The following is a 25,775-nucleotide window of genomic DNA, read 5'->3' as shown; positions in this document are numbered from 1 at the left end:
ATTCTCCCATTTATCATTTATCATATATCTATCTACAGTAGCTTGTGAAGCCTTGTGGATGGGCCTGTGTCTAGAATCCAACTGGGATGTGTCATGAAACCTAAATGTGTTAACTACCAGCCACTATCCCATACCTGACTCATGGTTTATGTTATAATCTACTTCTAAGATACTTATTTACTGTAAATGCAAGTGAAGGGAGGACACCTTCAAATGTATTTGACATCAATATTTTTTAGCATCTAGAACATTGTAGCTGCATTTTCACCATTAATAGGTATATCTACAATTTTATGTTTTTAACTACCAGTTAATGTACTACTGCATTATATTGCATGTGTTAGAGGTCATTCAAGTCTTGTACAATTTGTCATGAACCCACTTTGAGAAAAACAGAACGAATACAATGTTGTGCAACAGCTTAATGAGATTTTATTAGCACTGCAGGCTGTAAATAGTGATAGTTGAGGGGATCTATAACACACAGCAGACAAAGGGGTTTCTGTTGACTCCAAAGCTTCACTCCTCATCAAACCCTTTCTGTAGCAGCCGGGGGAGGTTGGAAAAGAAGAAGAGAAACAGCTGTCAGGGCTCCAGATTAGTGCAGCTTTAGTGCAACAAAGCAACTATATATATATATAATTACAAAGTGATATCAACTGACAGAACACATACTCTATCTGTGCTAAAGAACGAACAGCAGAGCAGCAAAAGAGTTAAATGCAGCCACTAGAGGGCAGCACGTGTCAGGGTCAGATGCTGCAAAGTGCATGTGTCAAACCTTGGATCCGACATCGCGGCTCTTGGCACGAAGCTTGTTGACCTGAGACTCAGCGATGTCAGCTCTCTCTTCAGCCTCCTCCAGCTCATGCTGCATCTTGCGGAACTTGCCAAGATGAACATTGGCCTGTTCTTCCTGTTAAGGTTAATGAAACAAACCTGAGTATTTGGAGACAGAAGACGACACCACGTGTAGACTTCACCTCAAACATTACCACACTTACAGCCTCCTCTGCAGATCTTTTGTAGGCTTTAACTTTCAGCTGCAGCTTGTCCACTAGATCTTGAAGCCGCACGATGTTCTTGCGATCTTCTTCAGTCTGTGGAAATGAGAAACAAGGTTACACATTTGGCCTGTGAAAGACTGGCAACCTGTTTAGGGTTTACTCTGTAAGGGCTCTGTCAATCACTCCCATAACCCTAAAGCAGATAAGTAGTGAAGAAAATAAATGGATGGATGGTTTCAAACTTACAAAAAATGCTTAATTCAACCTGGGAAAAGGATGCTGATAGTTTCCACAAACCTGGTAGGTGAGTTCCTTGATGCGACGTTCATATTTACGCACCCCCTTCACAGCATCACTGCTTTTCTTCTGCTCCATTTCCACCTCATTTTCAAGCTCCCTTACCTGGTTGGGGACATGAAATACAGATAACTCTCCAAAGAATTTCTTTCAAGAATTGAAAAATTTAATTTCCCAGAAATAACACAGATATGTAAAAGAAGTGCTCACCCTGGCCTCGAGCTTCTGCACCTGCTTCTTGCCTCCCTTCATGGCGATCTGCTCAGCTTCATCCAGGCGGTGCTGCAGGTCTTTGATGGTTTGCTCCATGTTCTTCTTCATTCGCTCCAGATGAGCGCTGGTGTCCTGCTCCTTCTTCAGCTCCTCTGCCATCATGGCAGCATCAGTGATGGCCTTCTTGGCCTTCTCCTCTGCATTCCTGCACTCCTGCACTGCCTCCTCCACTTCAGTTTGAAGCTGGGATGTATCAGCCTCCAGCTTCTTCTTTTGGTTTATCAGGCTGGTGTTCTGCATACAATAAACAAAGACAAATGATGTCGTATGATATGCAGTACCTTTGGTCAGCAATTTAATATGAACCTTTCTGTCTGTGTCACCTGTGAGTGCAGTAGCTGCACCCTCTCTGTAACATCCAGCAGCTCTTGCTCTGCAAGTTTGCGGCTTCTCTCTGTTTGCTCCAGAGCTGCTCTCAGCTCCTCCAGTTCAGCCTGAAGCAGGGTGTTGCGTCGCTCAACAATGACAATGTTTTCCTTCATATCATCACTGGCTCGCAGAGAGTCGTCCAGCTGAAGTTGTGTGTCCTAGAAAAATGTTTGATCCTCTGGTTATAAATAATCCATTACAGAAATAGAAACATGAGAAATAATTACTTTTTAGTTTACCTTCAGATGCGCATGAACAGCCTTAAGCTGTTTCTGGGCCTCGGCTGCCTGCCTGTTGGCCTGGCTTAGCTGGATCTCCATTTCATTCAGGTCTCCTTCCATTTTCTTCTTCAGCCGCAGAGCCTCATTCCTGCTGCGAGTCTCAGCTTCAAGAGAGCTCTGCAGGGTGTCGATGGTCCTCTGCAGGTTTCTCTTGCTCTGCTCCATCTCTTCATCCTTCTCGGCCAGTTTACGCTCCATGTCAGCCTTGATTTGGTTGAACTCAAGCTGAGCTCTTAGAATCTTGCCCTCTTCGTGCTCAAGAGAACCCTAAGACGGTCGTGAAATCACATTTTGAACTGTTCTTTTTAAAGTTATAAATATATATACATAAGAGACTGGAGGATATTAGGTTTTAGTCGCACCTCTGCTTCCTCAAGGGCAGACTGAATCTCACTCTTTTCTTGCTCCAGCTGCTTACGGACCTTCTCCAACTCATGAATGGTTTTTCCCCCCTCACCAAGTTGCTCAGTGAGGTCAGAGATTTCCTCTGTGTATGAAAGTGGTTGTGTTCAGTGTACTTTTCTTTTGTACCTGTATGTGTGTGTGTGCATGTGTTGTGAATGTGCGTTCAGTTACCCTGAAGATTCTTGTTCTCTCTCTTCATGGTCTCCAAATGTTCAAGAGACTCTTCATAAGAGTTCTTCAGTTTGAAGAGCTCAGTGCTGAGAGACCTGGCCTCCTTCTGGGAGCTCTCCAGCTCACACTGACACTCCTCAAACTTCTGTTTCCACTCAGAAAGAATCTGAGATAGACATTGAGATAGAAATGGTATGAATTTAGGCTTAAATCACTGACCTCTCCATAGTTTCCCCTGTATCTGCACTGTAACAACTCTTAGACAAAGCAAGAGGTAGTTATTTGTCACAGACATGCCAGGTTTATAGTTCAACATGAAGAACAGAAAGCATGATTTTAATGATTAATGTGTTTGCAGTAGTTTAACGATAAAATATGAAAAATACTTTGTCAAAGTTTCTTTGCTTCTTGTCCAGAGCAGCAGCAGCAGCATTAGACCTCTCTACATCCACCATGAGATCTTCAATCTCATTCTGCAGCCTGTGTTTGGTCTTCTCCAGAGAGGAGCATTTAGCATTCACTGCTTCAACAGCCTCCTCAGCGTCCTGCAGACGCTGAGCCAGCTTCTTTCTAAAAGTGAAACACAACTGTTTTTATATTTTGGGCCATTATTTAGTTATTGAACATTTGTACTCTGTAGCCTTCTATAGATATAAAAATCTATCGAAGGCTTGCAGACGTACGTATGTTTATGCTTGCTTCCAATTACATATTAGAAGCTTGTTTTATTTTGTTTTTGCCTGAAAGGGAGCTTCAGGAACAACACTTTCCTTTCAGAAAATGTTAGATTTTACATTTGTTCAGGTGACCACAAGAAGTCAACTATGTACGCGGCATTTTTTAACTTTCGAATATAACCAACTAGTATTGTTGTTTTTCTGTCATTCTGGGCCAACGACACCCAGCAAAGGACACCACGTGCACTGTGGACATTGGGGTGTATGCTCATTACTTGAACTCCTTGATCAAAACGGCTCAAATCAAAACATTGAAGACGTAATTATCGTCATCACAGCTGTCGCCACTCAGCAAAATCTTCTGCACCAGCGTTGGTATTGGAGAAAAAAAAAAAGCTACAAAAAAATTCCAACTGTTTTCAAAGTTTCCTCCAGAAGGTCTCGCCTTATCACGTATACCTTCTCTACCTATCATCTGGAAATCTCAGAGCTTCTGTACTGATACATTATTGAAATGGCACTGAAGATCAAACACTCGTGTCTTCAACCCATCCATGGTACCCGCGCAGCAGGTTGTAAAAATTGGGACGTGCACAACATGCCATGCCACCATTTGATAGCAAAAAAGGTATAAAAAGGCCTTAAAGCAGGTGGTCCTATCTTTACTGTTCTTCTTTTGAGCTCTTTATCATATTTCACAGTTTAGATTAATATTCTTGTTTGTATTTAACTTACTTGGCCTCTTCTAGTTCTTCAGTCCTCTGGATGGCATCAGTTTCATACTTGGTTCTCCACTGAGCCACCTCAGAGTTGGCCTTGGACATGCCACGCTGCAGTTCAGCTTTAGCTTCCTGCTCCTCCTCATACTGCTCCCTGAGCAGGTCACAGTCATGGCGAGAAGACTGCACTGCATGGGCTAATGCATTCTTGGCCTGGATGGATATATATATATATAATATGTGTATAATGGGGGCAATTATCTTGCAGCTTGGGTTTTTATTTTTAATTTATTTGGATCTATACTAGTTTTGCATACCTTTATTTCCTCTTCTAGCTGTCTCTTTATATCTTCAAGTTGTTGGTTATAGGAATTCTTTCCTCTAGTCAGCTGAGAAACGAGAGATTCTTTCTCTTCCATCTGTCTTAAAAGCTCATCTGCAGATGTTCAAGTTCATTATATTCCATTGTTTTGTATTAAATGCGTATGATATTTTAAGTGAACACAGGATAATACAAACCATTCTCTGCTTGAAGCTTGGCTTTCTGAGTGGTTAAGTCACTAAGGGATCGTTGATATTCATCACACTTGGTCCTGTATTCATTCATTTGATCCTCCAAAGTTCTGCAGGTCTTTTCCAGTGTAGTCTAAATATAACAGTTCACAGACAGTCTAGATGTTAATCTGTTATTTGAAGTGACCAACCACATTTTTAAACTTACCTTAGACTTTACAGTTTGTTCCATATTGGAGACCACATCATCCAGCTCCAGTCTGAGCTCACTCTTCTCCTTCTCCAGTTTCTGCTTGACTCTCTGCAGGTTGTCAATCTGCTCTCCCAGCTCAGCAACACTGTCGGCTTGTTTCTTCCTGAGTGTGGCAGTAGTGGCTTCGTGGTGCAGAGTGGCCTCTTCGAGGTCTCTGCGCAGTTTCTGGAACTCGGCCTCCCTCTTCTTGTTCATCTCAATCTGGGCAGCTGTGGCTCCTCCAGCCTCCTCCAACCTCTCACTGATCTCCTCCAGCTCTCTGGCCAGGTCAGCTCTCTGCTTCTCCACCTTGGCTCGAGCAGCTCTCTCTGCTTCGAGCTCTTCCTCCAGCTCCTCTACACGAGCCTGGTGTGAGAATAACATGTTGAAATGAGTCAGTACTTTAAAAAATACAGTTAAGACAAAAAACAGTGCACATTTTGTCACCTGTAGCTCTTTCAGTTTCTTTTGCAGTTGAATAATGATGGCCTGTTCATCTTCAACTTTGCTGTTCAGCTGGCTGATTTCAAAGTCTTTCCTGCAGCATTTTTTCTTGTCAGTGTTAGGCAACAAAACAGTGTACATGGTATTCAGTGATGATACTGACTGAACAATGTTGAGATGAATGCTTACTTTTTCAGACGCTCCTCCAGCTGTTGCTTGTCATTTTCAAGATCCATCACAGACTCCTGGGTCAACTTTAGATCTCCCTCTAGCTTCCTCTTAGCTCTCTCGAGGTCAATTCGAATCTTTTTCTCTTGCTCAAGAGATCCTTCAAGCTTATGGCAAAACGAAATATTATTGCATTTCTGAATAGCTTAATCCCCAATATAGTGTCATCTAAGTAGCATAATTTCAAAAAGTTTATATTTTACATCATCCACTTGCTGCTCCAGCTTAGCCTTGGCCTTGGTCAGAGTGTTGACTTTGTCTTCCTCACTCTGCAGGTCATCCAGAGTTTGCTGATGAGCTTCCTGTAAAGCTTTCTTTTCCTTGGTCAGCTTGGCAATGATCTCATCCTGAGCAGCCATCTCTTCAACAAGGTTCTTGACCTGTTGCAGGTAAATGATGGTATTACAAATTCTGTGCACAGCTTAGACACATGACTCTTTTTCATACCCTTGTTGTCAGAAATAGAAATATCAAATTAGTCATACCTTGTTCTCAGTGGCATGCTTCTCCTTCTCCACTTTAGCTAGAGTTAACTCTAAGTCATCGATGTCTTTCTTCAGCTCGGAGCACTCGTCCTCCAGCTTCCTCTTCTTAGCAGTCAGTTCTGCATTCATCTCCTCCTCATCCTCCAGTCTCTCTGTCAGCTCTTTGATTTTGGCTTCCAGCTGAATCTTGCTCTTGATCAGCCCCTCACATCTTTCTTCAGCATCACATAGATTGTCTTGTTCCTACCAAATAGAATTCTTGTTAGTGCTCACTTTAATGACACATTTAAAACAATATATAACTATGGTGTCATTCTTACTGCTTGAACTTGGAGCTGCAGGTCATTCTTCTCTTGGAGAAGAGTCACCATTTTCTCCTCTAGTTCCTTTCTTCGAGCTTCAGATTTTGCATAAGCTTCTTTGAGTTTTAGGAATTCTTCCTTCATGTTGGCCATCTCCTTTTCTGCCTCAGCAGATCTCAGCAGAGGTTTGATCTTGAAGAAAAGCTTCATCCAGGGCCAATTCTTAACCCCCATGAAGGCACGTATGTTCCACTGGATTACTAATAAAGCATCTCTAGAAGTTTTTTCAAGTAAATTAGGGATTCAGTTAAGCATAAAATCACAAAACAATAACTACTGAATGTTTAATGACCAGTATCACGTGGCTGTAGAAGATACCTGCGTTCCACCATCTTCTGATACTCAATGCGAGACAAAAGACCACGGGATCTGGCTTGAATCGCTGTGATGATTTTGGAAAGACGCTCATCTCTCATCTCCTCAAGCAGACCCAGCAAGCCAGCCTTGAAGAACACCTAACAACAGCAATGGGTTTTAAGGTTGCAAAATTCTGTTTTTATTTTTGGACATTTTTACTGATATGAGTAACACCTGAGAAGATACCTTTGTATGCCCAAACTTGTATTGGTTGTGATCAATATCCAAAGACCCAAGAAGTTTCTCTGCTCCTTTCCTACTGTCTATGAACTGGCCTTCGGGAATGGCAGCAGGATTCAGGATGCGATATCTAGAAAATGATGTAAACTTGTGCTTATAGTGCAGTGGAAATGCTATCAAAGTTTTGAGATACCCCTACTGAAAGTAGAATGAAGCACACGAGTGTTTTTCATATTCTCTAGTCTAAGGTGTCTAATATATCAGATTTCTTCTTGTATAAAAATATTTTACTGCATAATTAGTAAAAGCAAAAACTTCAATACTCTGAACTCATGTAATTTCATAATGGAATGTCTGATTCTTTCTGAATTGGTGTGAGAGTCAACAAGAGGTCTTTATACATGTCTGAAAAACAGAATGTGAATTTCTTAATGTATTAGGTAAATTTACTACTTTCAAATATTTTTAAGTATGAAAATCTGTGCTTTTAATGTACTCATATACTTTTCAACTTTTTATTCTTTTTGAAAACTTGACGACATGATAATTATTGCTCATTTGGAAGCATTTTTCTTTATAGTTTTTCAAGAAATTGAGTACGGGTTTGCACTAAAGAGCTTAAAGCTAGCAACTTAGGTAACTCACCTAGCTTCTCCAAACTAAATGAGTTTTTCAATTTTTCAATCTTCAAAGACTTACCATGGATATTTTAGAAATACATCTGTAAAGATTGTGGCTCATTGGGGTTGGTTTAAATTACAAATGAAACATACTTTAATGTGAAAAAAAATTCATCTAACCAGTTACTCATGAGCTCCTATCAGTCAAAGCCTATATGGTGCCCTTTCCAGCAATCTTTTACAGTTTTGTTTTGGGATTTTTTTTTTTGTTAATTTAGGCTGCATATCACAATATCTGTCAATGTAAATATTTTTGCAGTAAAATATTTTACACAAGCACTAGTATTGTTCTTGACAGCACTAACAAGATCCCATTTCATATATTAGACATTTTAGACAGTATGAAAAATTGTTTGTTTTTCTTGTGGTCTGGGTATCTCGCATGTGGGAGCATTTCCAACCTGTGATCTTAATGAGGTAATACCTCTGCTTGAAATCTCCATAGAGGATCCTGTTGGGGAAACCCTTTCTGCAGATCCTGATGCCTTCCAGCACACCGTTACAGCGCAGCTGGTGCATCACCAGAGGGTTCTCCATGGCCCCTGGAGTCTTGGTCTCGTTGGGGATGATGCAGCGTACAAAGTGAGGGTGAGTCGACCTCAAGTTGGTCATCAGCTTGTTCAGGTTCTCCTTTAATGAGGTAAAACAGATATTTAGAAATACTAATGATAGTTGCATGTAAAAACCATTTAGTCCAAGAAATCTAAAACATAAGCAGTACCCTGTGAAGAGCAGACACTGTCTGAAAGGAGGATCCTTTTTTCTTCTTCTCTTTTTTTCCCTCGACAGCTTCAGACATAGCTGTTGAGAAAATATGTGTTGTTAGTACTAGACAAGAAACCCTACAAATATCTTCAAACTAGATATTCAGCCAGGTGTACCTGAGTCAGCTCCTGCATAATTTGCAAACAGAGTTGCAAGAAGTTTGAGGGTAGACTTTTGGTACAATGCCACAACAGTCTCATTCAGAGGATCCTTGTTCTTCACCAACCAGTTGTTGATATTATAATCAACAGTTCCAGCGTAGTGAACCAGGGCAAAATGAGCCTCTGGTTTTCCTTTGACAACTCTGGGCTTCTGGAAGTTGCTGGATTTTCCCAGGTGGTTGTCATAGAGCTTAGCTTTAAAGGTGGCATCACTGGCTTTGGGGAACATGCACTCCTCTTCAAGGATGGACATGATACCCATGGGCTGCAATTTATGAGTGAAAGGGCAAAATATGAGTTTTGTTTTTTTTTAAATACCATATTTGAGCTGAACATGTAATAGTTCAGGGTCTCACCTTTTCAATCAGGTCGATACAGGCCTGCAGATCCATGCCAAAGTCAATGAAAGTCCATTCGATGCCCTCTTTCTTGTACTCTTCCTGCTCCAGTACAAACATGTGGTGGTTGAAAAACTGTTGCAGTTTTTCATTGGTGAAGTTGATGCACATCTGCTCAAAGGTGTTGAACTGTAAAGAAAGAAAGAAAGAAAATGTATTCAATTTTAATCATTCTGTACATATTATGTTGGGAGAGATGCAGTTTACTGTGATTACTCACATCAAAGATTTCAAATCCGGCAATGTCCAGCACCCCTATGAAGTACTGGCGAGGCTGCCTGGTCTCCAGTGACTGGTTGATTCGCATTACCATCCACAGGAACATCCTCTCATAAACAGCTTTTGATAGAGCACCAACAGCATAGTTCACCTGTGGAATGGGAACACAAGGACCATACAAGAAGCCACAAAGCAAGGAGGGTGTATTCCTCATTTTTGAATCTAAATCTAACCATTTAAAGATAACTGTATTGAAATATGCCTTCTCTTATTCTCTGACCTGGGCCACATTTTGTCCTTTGGTGACCCACTCGTTTCCTACTTTGACTCTTGGGTGACAGAGACCTTTGATGAGGTCGGCAGAGTTCAGGCCCATCAGATATGCAACTTTGTCAGCATCTGAAGAAAAAATAGAATACTTTGATTGGTTTGATTCTGTGCCAAAGTGCCAAACAGAACCACACTGTACCTTCAGTGCCATCAGCCTCTGCCTGCTCCTCTCGCTGCTTCTGCTTGAATTTCATGTTACCATAGTGCATGATGGCACCAGTCAGCTTGTACACAGAGTTCTTTTCCTCTTGCGTAAAGCCCAATACATCAAAGGCACTCTGTAGAACAGCATACAATAATGTCTCAACATCCTTAAAGTGAAAATATCACTTTAAGTAATCGGTCCAAAACTTCTACGGTGCTCTATAAGACCAACACCTGGACTTATTAAATGAGAGGTTATAAAATAGCAATAAGTGAGAGCCTGACATCTGTTGCCATGAGTTCCTCAGCGTCATCAATGGAGGCCACTTGGGTTTCCCCCTGTGAGATGAAGGCATAGTCATAGGGATTATTGGTGATCAGCAGCATCTCTGGAAGACACATGAATGAATGAAAAAAGGTGATAAAGGTGGGCATGTGACAATATAGAACCTATGTTTTATATTTTTTTATACCGTTCCATGCACTAACCCAAGATTTCAGGCTTTTTGTTGGACAGAATCTGGTAGAAGATGTGGTAATCTCTCTCTGCCTTGAGCTGGAAGATCACACGAGACTTCTCCAGAAGGTCTGACAAACGTGAAGTAGAAGGTATTTGTGTTAAATATACTGTGTGACTGTTTGACAAAATAAATATTATATAAGTGTTGAAAGAATGTTTGTTCTTACATGTTTCGATATCAGCAGAGGCTACTTTTCCCCTGGTATCAAAGTGAATTCGGATAAATTTACCCTGAAAAGATAATATTTGCATTTAAAAACCTTCCTCTTACTGACTAATTCCATAGAAACATAATATTCACAATACTCATGGTTCAGTTTTAAAATATTTGCCACTCACAAATCTGGAGGAGTTGTCATTCCTAATGGTCTTGGCATTGCCAAAGGCCTCCAGAGCAGGGTTAGCCTGGATAATTTGATCCTCCAGGGTGCCCTGTCATAAAGGAACACTGTGGTTGTTAAATGTGTGAATATTTAGAGGTTATCTCTTTTTTCTTTTTCTTTTTCTTTTAATTAAGAATCTCTGCTAGCAGATTATATGAAATCAGGAGAAACGTTTGTAGTCTTTGCAGGTCTTAAGCCATCATCATTGATGAGAAGCAATCCAAGCCTGTCACCCTGGTTAAAAGTGAAAAATTCTTTTGGTTAGTGTCAATTAGAATATCTATTTCTCTACTTGTTGTCCATGGTTACCCTGAAGAACAATTTTAAAAAGCCTAACATGTTTTGATAACATAGTGTTTGAGGTACTTTGCATTTGCATTGATGATCTCTTGGACCTAAGACAGAGTTTACTGCTTACCTTGTCCTTGACATTTGCGTCCTTCTTAACACTTCCAGCCGCAATACTTGCAAAATACTGGATTACTCGCTTTGTGTTGACGGTCTTTCCTGCACCAGATTCTCCACTGTAATTGCAAAGTCACTCATCAATACGTAAATGCACCATATTGTAGAATAATGTTGTGTTGTGTATCCAAGACTTTACATACGTGATCAGAATTGACTGATTTTCACGGTCTGCAAAAAAGTACGTTTGCAAAGGTTATGTCAGTATATGTCCCAAAACTTAAACCAAACTGTATCTATTAATATCCATCTGTACCTGCCAGCATGTACTGGTAGGCATTGTCAGAGATGGAGAAGATATGAGGAGGTGCTTCACTCCTCTTCTTTCCTCTGTAGGCAAGAACCACCTCCTGATTGTAGACTGGCAGCCATTTGTAGGGGTTGACAGTCACGCAGAACAACCCAGAGTAGGTCTGAGAATATAAAGAAAACCATTGCTGTTAAGGCATAAATGCATTTCTATTTCTAATTTAAAACTTTTTGTTTGGATTTGCTTCAGGCTTTGGACATGCCGCTCATTTGATGGTAACTCCTAGAACATTGTTGTGTCTAGATTCAAGATTCAAGGTCTTTATTGTCAATGCAGTGTACTAAAATGCCACTTCACCCCAAGCCCCCCGTGGTGCATTTATAAGAATATAAAAAACATATCTAAAAACAGATATGAGACTAGAAATTACAAATAAGTAATAACTCACTAAATTTGGGTAAAGTTAAGAGATAAAAAGTACTATTACTAACTATATCTATGCACAATAAACAAAGACAGGACAGAGGCAATATGAAGTGGCCATGTGCAATTACAGTAAAGTGAGATGATTGTGCAGTAGGAATGAATACCAGGTTCAAGTTATGAGTAGGATATTGTACACAAGACAGGACGAAGACGTGCAAGATGCAAAATGTGCAAATATAGTATAGTTTAGATGTGTTCAGTAACTATGTGACTGAGGTGTGCAAATAAGCGTATTGTTCCTAGTTTGTAGTAGATTTGTGGAAGTTTTTGAGTTTTTTGGTGAGTATTGTAAGGTGTTTTTAAAAGTGTTTGTGTTTATCAGTCCTTTGGTGGTAGTGAGTTGAGGGCTTTGACTGCTTGGGGGGAAAGCTCTTGCTTCTATGTTAACATTTTAAGTACATTCCTAGTTAATGGAATACAGTATTTGCTAAAGTTAGAAAAAATGAAGCTTCTGAATATTTCTGGCAGCCCCCAATATCAAGCTTAACCACAGTTCATAGGTCATCTTCGTGCCAACGTTCCCCAGCCGATCGCTTATTGCTTCCCTACAGTTCTTACACATCTGCTATCCTCTTTGCAACCCACTTATACGCAATCTCTTCAGTTTCATGCTGTGTCTGATTTAATCAATGCCATCTCATTCCTGTTCTTTTCAGAACATTTTGCTGCTCCTCATCTGGTGAAAGCACCAGATGTAAATGACTGCAAATAGGTTTTACCAGGTTTTCCTTGTTTTTGACTTGCTAACTACTCACATAGATCATCCATGCTGCATAACGCTCTTTGAGATTAAACAGCACAGCTGGTTCATGGAGGAAGGTCAGCATGGCCATGTCTTCAATCTTGTCAAACTTTGGAGGATTTTGTTGCAGAATCTGCGAGTCTTTGACAGTCACAGTCTGGAAGGAAGAAAATAGAATGTGTTTTGATGATTTGGGTTATGAAACCAAACATTAACCTCCTGTTGTCTGTGTTACCTGCTTGTTCTGCCCTGTTATTGTCAGCATTACTTGTGTAGTGTTACAGTGCATACCACAGGCTGTCATTGCCAGATGGCAGCAATACCTCGCTTCATCACTCAGCTGCTCTGTGCTGTGAGCGGAGACTTTAATTGCACTAGTAGACAGGCTTCCATTTGAACTTGTCCTGACACTCACTTAAGGACAACACTTTAAATCATTCATAGATTTACACTCAGATTATCACTTTCTCCCAGACATGCACTCATATGCACTCACATCTAATGTGTTTCCTGTGCTGCTCTAACTGACCTGGTTACTGGAGTGGCTCCAGTTCATCAAAATCACCTGATAGATTTAGTTTTATGGTACAGAGTGGTGTACTGAACGATCAAGTGGACCAGGCAATCGATTGCCTACCACTACAGTATGTAAGGTAGGCTAAGTAAGATTATATTTGACTTAACCGCAATCTCACTGTGCAAACAAAATGCTAAAAACAGCAACGAACTAACCTTCCCATTCTGGGTCTCTACAGTGACCTTGTCTCCATCTCGGCTGGTGATGGTTGCCTTCACAAACTCTTCTACTGGATCAGGGACAAAGCATTCCTTCTTAATGTCAAAAGGACGCGTCGAGGCCTCCATACGTTCCTTCTCCGACTTCCTTAGGTACTGGGCAGCCGCCCCAAACACAGACATCTCTGCATCCCCCATCACAGCACTAATATACATGCAAAGAGTTGGTTCAGAGCTTGATACTTTTTCTTTCTTTTCTTTAAAAATTTACTGCACTCCATACTTGTGCAAATGAAAATCTAACTTATTTTCTTTGTCCAAACCATATATAGAATTTCCACTGATGGAAATATATAATTGCCATATAATTGACTCTGTAATATAAGTTGTTATAAAAAGAAAGATCATTTACCAGTGGGTTCAACTCAGATGACAAGTGAGCTCAGACTTCACTGTATGAAATGATGATTCACCTGCAGTAACCAGAGAAAAAGAGTGTTTAATGAGATTCTGCAACATCCTTTTGGGTCATGTAAATGGACTGGATCTTATGAAGTGCTTTTCTACAATACTTAAGCACTTAAAGTGCTGAATACAACGTGTCTCAGTCACCCAAGTATTTTTTCTACATCTTAGTGCTTTCTATCTAACATTCACACTCAGATGGGAGCAACTCGGGGTTTAGTCTCTTGCCCACTTTGGCATGTAGCAGCCAGGGATCGAACCAGTAACCTTCTAGATTAGTAGATAACCTACCACAGCCATACAAAGTACACCAGTCCAGTGTTAGCTAAGTGTTAAATAGGACCAGGAGACCTTATAACACCACATTTAAACCTGTTTAGTTTAGACAATGGGAAAATAAACTATGATAACAGCATGCAAAGTATAACCAGACTTACAGAGGCCAGGTGAAGAGAAAGCAGCTGGTAGACCTGCAGGCAAAGCTGGGATCAAATATATAACCCCAGATAACCCTACCTTACAAGGCCAAGGGCACCACCCTGACCTGATAACACACACACACACTTGGTAACCACCATCATTTTCATCACTTATGACAGGGCTCTCCATGGTCATGAGATCATGTCTGGCTGCCCTCTCTGCTTGTTTGTCTCCACCTCTCATGTCCAAATAATGTGATTTTTGGGAACACCGCCAGGAACTTTCTGCAGCATAACTCATCTGTGACTCACCCAAACATAGCTTCTCTATCTCTAATTCTGCCACACTTTTTTCCTGTCATCTCTTGCACTGAATTCTTCTTCCAAGTGGGGACTGGTCATGGATGGAAACCAGATTCCATTTACTGCCTGGGCAGAAGGGGAGAAAAGGACAGAATGACACTTGAAAGGCACAAATTGCCACCTTATTTACTTATAGTCTACAATGACTCAGTCATTTTTGCCATGGGCAGTGCACTTCCATAGCTTGGACTTTTCTCCTTGTCAGCAGTCCAACTTTCAGCAGCCCACAGAGCAGATGGAATCTTAGCAAAACATTATACAGTTTTCACCCAGTTAGGCACAGTTTGCAGGTTGTCTTAAACACATGTTTGTGTTACACACGAGACACAATAATAAAGGAAGTTTAAAAATACATCACAGATGTCATTTCTAAAATACAACTCAGAACCGTTCACACTTGTCGCGAATGATGTTCATAAAGACTCGTTACAGCTGATGCACTTCAGAGTGCACAGCTCTGCACACAAGGTTGATACCAGCGACTGAAAACAATCTAAGGGAAAGTAATTTCAGATTAAATGTGGGCCAATAACCATGTTAAGCTGAAATAGTTTTACATGGAATGACAGGCAATTTGAAAACAGACCTGCTATAGTATGAGACTAATATATGTCGGACTTTCAGATACTCAGGAAAGTGTGTCCTTTCACATTTTTCTCAAATTTGTTCATGTTTTAGCTTTTAGAATTATATTGGATCAGTAAAAAGTGAAATTGGATAGTATTAAGTCAATTAAAGATTGAGACATGCATTGCTAAAGACTTGAGCCACCCCGTTTGTTTTAACACTTTGCTTATTTTTTTGTTATTTTAAAGGCTCGTCGTGAGCAACAGGTTTTTAGGCTTTCTGAAGGTTTAGACTGCTTTGTTAGTTTTTTTCAGTCAAGTCATTGTAACAGACTATTTTCAAAGGAAAGTTATTTGTTGTTGTTGTTGTTGTTGTTAAGCCGCTGAAGACTGACCTATGAATCATTCAAAGCATACAAAAGGCACCTAGCTCAAGGTGATTTCCAGTGAGCTATTAGCTGATCCACTCTGCAGTCCCACCTGGAAAGTGTCCGATTGGTAACAGCTTCATTTTTCAGTCTGACAATGATCCCAAACACACTCCCAATGCAGTAAAAACATTGGATAGAAAAAACACGCAATGAACACTATCAGTCATAGATCGGCTTTAATCTTGTGCATGACACTGCATACATCTTTTTTGGTCTTTACATTTCCAACACAGCCCCGTGGGATTAAAAAGCTTTTCCAAGCCCTGAACATTCTGTTTTTTGTTTTGTGGAGTGTGGAGTGAATCTGGTTTTGACAGATACAACTGTTTCAAAAGATTTGTGAGATTGTGTGCGAACAATTAGAAGTTCATATAGTGCCAAATCACAACAGCAGTCAACTAAACATGCTTTATATTGTAAGGTAAAGACTTGACAAAGCCAATCAAAGGGGCACAGAGAGATTGATTTACAGCCTAAACTCCAGGAATTAAATGACCCCCTTTGATTCTAGGTGAGGTTGTTTTTCTGGGAAGAGGTTGGATTTAGTTTGGTGATTCAGTAGTGGTCAGTGTTTTGGAATGACTCACTGAACCAAAGCTTGTACTGATGGTGAACAATTGACAGACGACTTGGAGCCATGGGCTTCTAATACACTTTCTAATAACAGTTTTATTTTTTCAGTTATTATACAGGAAGTTCCACTTTTGATTTTACATGTGGTTGAATCTTCTTCACACTCACAGTTTGTAGATTATGAATCCTTATAGATGATGATTATACTGTAAAGAGAGAAAGCGGGAGCGAGAATGACATTTGTATATATGAAATTAAAACTTGAAAATATTTAGAATGTTTAAGCATGAGCAAAATTACATTCAAATAAAATTTTCAAATATGTCTAATTAAATTCTGAGTACACTGAAAGATGTTTGAACATTAACCTGTGACTGATAGTAATACTGAAATCATCCACAGGATAGCCTTCTGAACACTTGGATTTTAAAACTGCAATCCTGAAATGTTCTGTTTCTTAGTTTAATTTGAAAACATTTTGACACCTGGCCATATGCAAATCAATGCCAACAGAGGAGGCTATACTGCATCACCACCTCAAGGATTTTAGTTCCATTCTTATTGCAAGTACAAAAACATATTTCTGAGAGTATTGGTTGTATTAATGATGTTGTGTCTGTCAGTTCAGGCAGGGTATTATTAGATGCTATTCTTGGTAGCAAATTCTTACACCCATCACACCTCACTGAAGTGATTTGTTGGTCTATTTAAAGCCTCTCACAGCTGCATTCATTCTGTGAAATTCACCCCACCCCAAACTTCCTCTGCTGTAGTCAGACTGTTTTTGTAATCACCACAAACAGATCAAATGGATTTTACAAAGACAGACTTTCATTTTAAGTTTATGATTCAGTCACTATAGAGCAAAAATAGGTGATTTTTTTTTTTTTTTGAAGACACCCACCTGGCAACCTGTGCAGCTGCTTTGCGACTGAGTTGCCCAAAGCCTGAGAGTGACCAGTGAAATAATTCAATAGAATCACCGAGCATACACAGATATATCTTAATCACAAGGAGGTTGCTTCCTATTTTTGCTCAAATCACACTAACTGCAATCGTTCCCAGTCAAGCTTTGCAAGTATTACTTTTTAATTTATAAACTCCAGATCTGACAGATGCTGAAAAAAACAAGCAAAAAAACTACCCCGACCCCCCCACCACATTAAAAACAATCACCAAAGCAGGGGACAACTACGCTCTCTTGACCTGTGTAGTGCACTCTATGTAGTATTTTGCATTGTAGTAACTGTAGACTGGGATTTCTAATCGATTTAAAGGTTTCAAGCGTATCTGAGACCAGAAGCTTTGAAGTTTTCCGACTCCCATTTTGCAATAGGAAAGGATATTGATTCATCCATTCTGGAGAGTGTCCTGTATATTTTAGACAGTAATTTGGGGGTTTTGAGATAAAGGAATTGTACCACATTTTCTTGTTTGCAATTTCACTTGATTAGGCTTAAATTTCGTTTTCAAAATAGATTTACTTTTTTGACATTCAACAAATCCAGTTTTGATAATCCATATTGTTTAACTAATGTATCAAATAGAATAAAGTCTATTCTGTAATTGGCTAATGGGTTCTGGGTCAAGACAGTTTAACTACAGCCAGCTTGAAGGCCTGTGGTACATAGCCGATTATTAGAGATAGGTTGATCATATTTAAGATCGAAGCATTAATTAATGGCAGGACTTCTTTGAGCAGTTTTGTACGAATGGGGTCTAAAAGACCCGTTGATGGTTTGGAAGAAGTAATTATTGAAGTTAACTCAGAAAGATCAATTGGAGAAAAAGACTAAATGAATATCAATGGTGCTGAAAGTAGCTGTAGATAATATTACATCTGTGAGATGATTATTAGTAATTTTTTCTCTAATGGTTAAAATTGTATTTTTGAAATTCATGAAGTCATTACTAGTTAATGTTGAAGGGATGGTTGGCTCAACAGAGCTCTGACTTTTTGTCAGCCTGGCTACAGTGCTGAAGAGAAACCGAGGGTTGTTCTTATTTTCTTCAATCAGTGATGAATAGTAAGATGTTCTGTCTTTGTGGAGGGCAGCAAACTATTTCTCCAGGCTAAATGATGATCTTCTAAATTTGTGATACACCATTTCCTTTCCAGATTACGAGTCATCTGCTTTAAGCTACGTGTTTGAAAATTATACCACAGAGTCAAGTACTTCTGATTTGAAGCCTTATTTTTCACAGGATCTAGTATTTAGAGTCATACGAGGTGTGGAGGCAAAGTTATAAGCAAGATAATCAACCTCTGTGGGAGTAGCATTCAGGTAGCTGCTCTGTGTTGGTACAGGGCATTGAAGATGATAAAAGTGAGTGGATTATATTCTTAAACTTAGTTACAGCGCTTTCAGAAAGGTATCTACTGTGATGAAGTCTACAGTCTGACATTAAAGACATTAAATTTAGTGACCTGCGATTGACGTAACCGAGTGTCATTACTGCCAACATGAATTATAATTTTATTGGAGGATGATTTTACAAAACCAGTTTGGTCAGGATGTATTAAAAGGGGGTTATCTTCACTAATCTTTTTGAGAGAGCTTTGCAGATTATTTTAAGTGATATTGGGCGATAGCTGGTAGGAAATACAGGGTCTTCCTGGTTTTAGCAGGGGACAAATTTTGGTAGAATTCATATTTAGTGGTAGTGTGCCATTTTCCTTGATTTCCTGCAACATTCCATGGAATACTGGTGCCAGAATTGTCCAAAATTCTTTGTAGAAATCTGCTTGAAATCCATCTGGACCTGGAGCCTTATTATTGGGTAAACAGTGGCTTCCTGGAGTTTTCCTCATGTCAGTGGTAAATCCAGTGCTATTGCTTGACTGTCTAATAATTTCAGAAGGTTTATGTCAAGAAACATCAAGAAACTGATCAATTTCGTCATTGGATGGGTTTACAGAAGTGAATATAAAGTCTTGTAAAAGTCTCTGAAGGTGTTATTTATTCTTTTAGGGTCATATACTGTGTTCCCAGATAAGTCCTTGGTCGTTTTTTCTTTCTTTATTTTCATTTTCTCTGGTTCACTTAAGATCAACCTGATTTATTACCATGTTCAAATATTTGCAAGAAAAGATTTCATATTAAAATTTTCTGTTAATAATTTTATTTAATTCTAGATTTGCTGTATGTATTTTGTTCAGCATTTCCTGTCACAGGCAGGAGACAGACTTCTTCTAAGGATTTGATGATTTCTTCTAATTCCTGAATACATTTGTTTACTCTTTTCTTTTTATCTCATGAGAATGAAATTGTTTTACCTCTCATCACAGCTTTCCCTGCTTCCCAGAGAACAGATGCTGATGTTCCAGGCACATCTTCACCGTCTAAGCCCAAAAATATTCCTGACAACTCTGTCAGGACCTCCTGCCTTTAGCCTCACTAAAACAAAGCTGACACATCCACAGGATTCAAAGAACGAATGAATGAGTGAATGAATCTTTAAATTTGTCTGCTTGATATACTCAGCTAATCATATGCACATCAACCGTTCAAGAGCAGTTATTTCAACTCACGAGGACAATGCCTGGCTTTAGACTGCCACATTCATGTCACTTCTAGTTCCTATGAAGTAATCACAAGGTTAGGGTTCAAATCCCTTACAGACCACAGAAAAAATTCTTTTTCCACTTGACTGTACTCTAAATGATAAATATCGCCATGAATTTGTTACAAATATAACATGGAAACTTAAATTTTATGGAAACTTCTTTTTAGCGTTATTCTAATTTCTTAAAGGATATTTGCCTTTTTCCAAGCCGCCACTGTAAATATATGTAAGAATGTATTCTTAATGACTTGTAAATTATGAAAAAGTGAGAAAAAGTAAGGCAAACACTAGTTCAACTTCAGCTGATATCTCTTGAAAACAAAATACAGATTTTCCAAAACCTCTATGTTTTATGTTGAACACATTCTGTTGATGGCATCAGTCAGATTTGAAACACTGAAAAAATCAACCAAAATCTGCAGTCTGGCTTTGTGAAGTCGTTGCTGTTTAAGTTGACTAGTTCAAGATTAGTTGCTGACTTTTTAATAACAGCACTGTGAATGCAGAATGGTGGAGTCATTTTGGTATATGTCAGTTTCTGTGCACCTTGCACCTTTGAAATCCTACTGCAGGAATGAACACCTGAATGTAGAAGATCCTCTACTACTATAATCATCATCATTAATAAATGTAAACTAAATCTGTTATATTGAAAATATGGTGGTAATTACTAGCAGTCTTCTACTCTGTTGGTGTTCTTTTAAGTACTTTCTAACCACCACACACATTCACACTCTGATGGATCCACTGGGGACAGTATGGCATTCAATTTCCTTAGCCAAAGACATTTTGACATGTGGACTGAAGAAGCTGAAGAGTGAACCACCTACCTTCCAACTGGTGGAACCCACCCGAGCCACAACCGCTCGCTGAGCTTGCTGAAGGTTAGCAAGAGATTGTGGGTTGGGTTAAAACGTGAACTTGAGAGTGAACTTAAACAACTACTTCTTACTAGCTTACAACTGCTTCCTTCTCTCACTTCAACCTGGTTGCGGCAGATGGCCGCCCCTCCCTGAGCCTGGTTCTGTCGGAGGTTTCTTCCTGTTAAAAGTTTAAAAGTTTTTCCTTCCCACTGTCACCAAAGTGCTTGCTCATAGGGGGTCATGTGATTGTTGGGTTTTTCTCTGTGTGTATTATTGTAGGGTCTACCTTACAATATAAAGCCCCTTGAGGTGACTGTTATTGTGGTTTGGGGCTGTATAAATAAAATTGAATTGAATTGAATTACAACTAAGGTATGCTGAAAAGCATACATCAGCATCAGCACGCAACACAGAGAACCTTGAAGCAGATGGACTACAGCAGCTGAAGGCCACAATAGAAGATTGGAGAAAAATTGCAAGAAATGATTTGTTTCAATATCTGCTGCAGCACTCAGAGTGTTGGGTCAGAACTTGGTGTGACTAACATGAAAGCAGAGCTTCCTCATATCAATGGTTCAGGCTGCTGATGGGGTAACACACCATGTCACAAAGACCAAATCATCTTAGACTGTTTACTTGAACATGACAGTGAGTTCACTCCACTCAAATATCCTCCACAGTCACCAGATCTCAATCCAATAGAGCACCTTTGGCATGTGACATCAGAATGTACCAAAACATCTGAGGAATGTTTCCAGCAACTCTTTGAATTCATGCCATAATCAATTAAAGTAGTTCTGAAGTCAAAAGAGAGTCCAACCTAGTACTATCAATATATAACCAATGAATTGACAGGTGAGTGTATACCAGGGGTGGGCAACTCCAGGCCTCGAGGGCCGGTGTCCCTGCAGGTTTTAGATGTGTCCTTGAACCAACACAGCTGATTTAAATGGCTAAATTAGCTCCTGAAGTTCTCCAGAGGCCTGGTAACGAACTAATCATGTGATTCAGGTGTGTTGACCCAAGGTGAGATCTAAAACCTGCAGGACAGCGGCCCTCGGAGCCTGGAATTGCCCACCCCTGGTGTATACAATAATTTAATTGTTTATTAACAGTAATTGTTTATTACAATTTATTTCACTATTAATGTACCATTTATTAACAGTGTTAACAAACAGAACATACTCACATCATCATGTTCATTAAATCCTTTAGTGACCCCTCATGAATGATGCTATCACTCAGAACATTTATTTACTCCTCTGAAGTGAACCATTCAGAGTCAAGCATACTTTTTTAGTTACTAGTATACTAAGTTTAAAGTAGCCTATCAATAGAATGTAGCGCTCACCTTTGTCCTGTCATTGTTTATGTATTAAGCATGTGTGCACTTTAATAACTGCCGGTGTGATAGATTAATAATAGACCTTTTATTTGCTACCTTGCCTGACCCCGCTGCTTTCCACTGCATGAGCAGACTGGATGAACTGTTAGAGCCTGTGTACTGTCCACACTATCAGTAGCATTCTCCACCTGATAGCAGGTGGAGAGATAAAGGCTTGCTTTTACAAGAACAGATCTGAGCCATGCACAGAAGATATAGTCATAGAAGAAAAAATATCCACCACAACTACACGGAGAGGCTAAAGCGGTTATTGTCAGGCTGGTATAATGTTACTTTTTGAACTACAAAGGACAATACAAAATGAGTTTAGTTAGTAAAAAAATAAAGTAAAAAACATAAAATTATATGTTAAAGTATGAAAGAGGACTCCAGCATGTCTGACCCTGTCTGTCCTTTCTGGCTTTCCAGTTTGGAACATTTTCAGCAGCAGGACAGGGCAGAGGAGATCAGGTCAGCAGCTGTTTGTGTTGCCAGTCAGTCTTTAAGGGGGATTAGAGGCGAGATCCCACAGCTGACAGCTTCGATGACTGCCACACAGATAGCCAACCCTTTAATGGATCCAGAAGTGGGAGAGGCAGCACAGCAATACTAGCTTTCTATCACATCAAAGAGAAATTCAGAGTCACACAGTACAGAACAAGCTTGACAGATGTAGGAAGCGAAAGGTTTCAAAGATTCTGGAAAGAAAATTACCTAGAGATGTGTCCAGAGACACCATAACAATGGCCAAAACACTTGTGAATGACTTAGCCAAGTTGGGAAATGTAGTTCCAATGAAAACAATCACTCCAACCTTGCAGAGGGATGGAGTGCGAGGTTGCACTTCACTTGGCTGCTGGTTTAGCTCACTGGGATGAGCGGGTGACCATATGCTGCCTTGCAGAGAGCAGCCGGCCTAGGTTTGGTTCCAACCCGTTGCCCTTTGCAGCATATCTTCCCTTTCTCTCTCCCTCTGTTTTCCTGAGAAGAGGGAGCATAATCTCATCAAGGTGCAAGGAATCGTGAAGAAGAAAGCTATGTGAAGATTTTGAAAGAAAACCCCAAGCAGTCAGCAGGATAACTGGGTCTGGGTCATAATTTTGTCCAACATGCTGACCCATAATGCTCCCTTTGAAGAACTATTTTCATAAGTTAACATTATTAACTGGGAGCTTACTTGAAGACATATAAGAGACAAGTGTCAGTTGACTATTTTTTTATTTATTTTTTTTGCTGGATAACAATTATTATATAATTATTTTAAGTTCAATCAGAAAGATCTGTGGTCACACATCTGTCTGCTTTCCAGGTTTTTGGTGGCTAATTTAAGTTTTACATCACTTTCCCACTCTGTCAAGCTCACTGTGGACATCACTGGTCTAGTCCAATCATCTTTCTCCCTGCGTTCTCAAGGCCAATCAGCCTCCACTCCCCATACTTTAAATCTGTCATTCTGCCTTGCAGATGCCTTCATGCAACCCACCTCCTCCCCATCTCCTCCTTACCTTACAAGTTACTCAGGCTCCATCCAAGCCTCCATCTTCATCTCCACCACCAGCATCTAGACTCCACTGGGTCCTGCTCTAACTCCTATCATTCTGCTGTGTTGGGCCGTCAGAGTTTAACTGCCAAATAGATTAATTGAAATCTGTATATCAATAAATCATGTTCAATTCTGTCTCCTTTTCAGGAGTGACTGTTGGCATCAGAGGGGTACTGAAACTTGTTTCTGCCACTGAACAAAGTTTTTTTTGACATGCATAACTCGAAATTTTGAAGGTATCTCTAAATCCCCCACTGTTCTGTCTGCTCTACAGTTGTACCTACATGATGCCTCCATTACTTTGTGTTGTCGACTCTGTGGTCTGCTACAGCTGAACACAGGATTGTCACACCAGAGGATCGCAGCAATGGCATCCTGGTAAACAGGAGCATGACTCATTGTCACAATGATATCACCAGATTTTGAAAAGCAACTACGAGTATTGAAATTGAAAAGGAAGAATGTGACCATTGACTTACTATGGTCTGACTGGTCTGATCACTGGTGTGTGCCTGCATGTAAATGTAAGTGTAAGTGTGTGTGTGTGTGTGTGTGTGTGTGTGTGTGTGTGTGTGTGTGTGTGTGTGTGTGTGTGTGTGTGTGTCATAGGGACATTTATAGTCATATTTTTTATAGTCATCCTTTGGGGGCACAAACCAAGTTTACTTGGTGATGGCTTGTTTGAGTTCAGGTTATGTTTAGGGTCCATACTGTCCATTACTTGTTACATGAAAGTGACTATGACTATTACACCGGTTGCAGTAAACTGTTATGTCTCAGCTGATCCACAGAGTGGCAGGGTTTTTGTTCACCCCCAATTCAAAAGCATACACTATACATATAAGTTCTAATATATTATATATAAATGTACCTGTCCACTGGTCGATCACATGAGCATGTGGAGGCAGGGAGTTCATAGCACAAGCATGCTCACAACCTATTATAAGATTGTGCTTTGCATTATTAAATATAATGTGTTTTATTTATCCATTATATTTCTAAACATGAAGAAGTCACAAGCAAAGTGAGACCACACCACAGCACATGTTTAAACAAGGACATAAAAAAAAACATGTATGTATTATTGTAGGGTCTACCTTACAATATAAAGCCCCTTGAGGTGACTGTTGCTGTGCTTTGGCTATATAAATACACTGAACAAAAATATAAACGCAACACTTTTGTTTTTGCTCCCATTCCCCATGGGATGGACATAGAGACCTAAAATTCATTCCAGATACACAATATAACCATCCCTCCCAAACAGTGGTCACAAATCAGTCCAAATGTGTGGTAGTGGGCACATCTGCTATATTGAGATAATCCATCCCACCTCACAGGTGTGCCACATCAGGATGCTGATCTGACATCATGAGTAGTGCACAGGTGTACCTCAGACTGCCCACAACAAAAGGCCACCCTGGAATGTGCAGTTTTGTCTCACAGCAAAATGCCACAGATGCCACAAGCAATGAGGGAACGTGCAATTGGCATGCTGACAGCAGGAATGTCAACCAGATCTGTCGCCCGTGCATTGAATGTTCATTTCTCAACCATAAGCCGTCTCCACAGGCGTTTCAGAGAATATGGCAGCACATCCAACCGGCCTCACAACCGCAGACCTCGTGTAACCACACCAGCCCAGGACCTCCACATCCAGCAGGTTCACCTCCAAGATCGTCTGAGACCAGCCACCCAGACAGCTGCTGGAACAATTGGTTTGCACAACCAAACAATTTCTGCACAAACTGTCAGAAACCGTCTCAGGGACGCTCAACTGCATGCCCGTCGTCCTCATCGGGGTCTTGACCTGACTCCAGCTCGTCGCCGTAACAGACTTGTGTGGGCAAATGCTCACATTCGATGGCGTCTGGCACGTTGGAGAGGTGTGCGCTTCACGGATGAATCATGGTTCACATTGTTCAGGGCAGATGGCAGCTGAGAATGTCCCAGTTCTTGCATGGCCAGCATACTCACCGGACATGTCACCCATTGAGCATGTTCGGGATGTGCTTGACCGGCGTATACGACAGCGTGTACCAGTTCCCACGAATATCCAACAACCTCGCACAGCCATTGAAGTGGAGTGGACCAACATTCCACAGGCCACAATTGACAATCTGATAGACTCCATGCGACGATGTGTTGCACTGCATGAGGCAAATGGTGGTCACACCAGATACTGACCGGTTCTGGGTCCTCAGACCCCCAATAGCGCAAAAAACTGCACATTCCAGGGTGGCCTTTTGTTGTGGGCAGTCTGAGGTACACCTGTGCACTACTCATGATGTCAGATCAGCATCCTGATGTGGCACACCTGTGA

At 40.3% G+C, this 25,775-nt stretch overlaps 1 protein-coding gene across 1 annotated transcript; it reads right to left on the bottom strand.

The window, feature by feature from the left end:
• Nucleotides 1-775: 775 nt before the first annotated feature.
• LOC146648719 (myosin-7-like) lies at nucleotides 776-9,501 on the bottom strand. Its single transcript, XM_085388213.1, has 25 exons — nucleotides 9,225-9,501; nucleotides 8,963-9,133; nucleotides 8,562-8,871; nucleotides 8,402-8,481; nucleotides 8,105-8,310; nucleotides 7,007-7,130; nucleotides 6,782-6,918; nucleotides 6,422-6,677; nucleotides 6,102-6,344; nucleotides 5,820-5,996; nucleotides 5,578-5,723; nucleotides 5,392-5,482; nucleotides 4,921-5,310; nucleotides 4,719-4,845; nucleotides 4,517-4,635; nucleotides 4,216-4,412; nucleotides 3,190-3,373; nucleotides 2,804-2,969; nucleotides 2,590-2,714; nucleotides 2,186-2,494; nucleotides 1,901-2,104; nucleotides 1,515-1,811; nucleotides 1,305-1,409; nucleotides 1,005-1,100; nucleotides 776-916 (listed from the first exon to the last, which is right to left on the bottom strand). The coding sequence occupies exons 1-25, from the start codon at nucleotides 9,435-9,437 to the stop codon at nucleotides 776-778; spliced, it is 4,614 nt and encodes a 1,537-aa protein (XP_085244339.1). The 5' UTR covers nucleotides 9,438-9,501.
• Between the last annotated feature and the right edge of the window lie 16,274 nt (nucleotides 9,502-25,775).

Source organism: Rhamphochromis longiceps, linkage group LG18, assembly GCF_057381845.1.
Source record: "Rhamphochromis longiceps isolate RC_006_pf linkage group LG18, R_longiceps_female_GT1.1, whole genome shotgun sequence".
Taxonomy (NCBI): domain Eukaryota; kingdom Metazoa; phylum Chordata; class Actinopteri; order Cichliformes; family Cichlidae; genus Rhamphochromis; species Rhamphochromis longiceps.
Note: the sequence above shows the minus strand (reverse complement) of the source record. Positions and strands in the feature narration are given on the sequence as shown.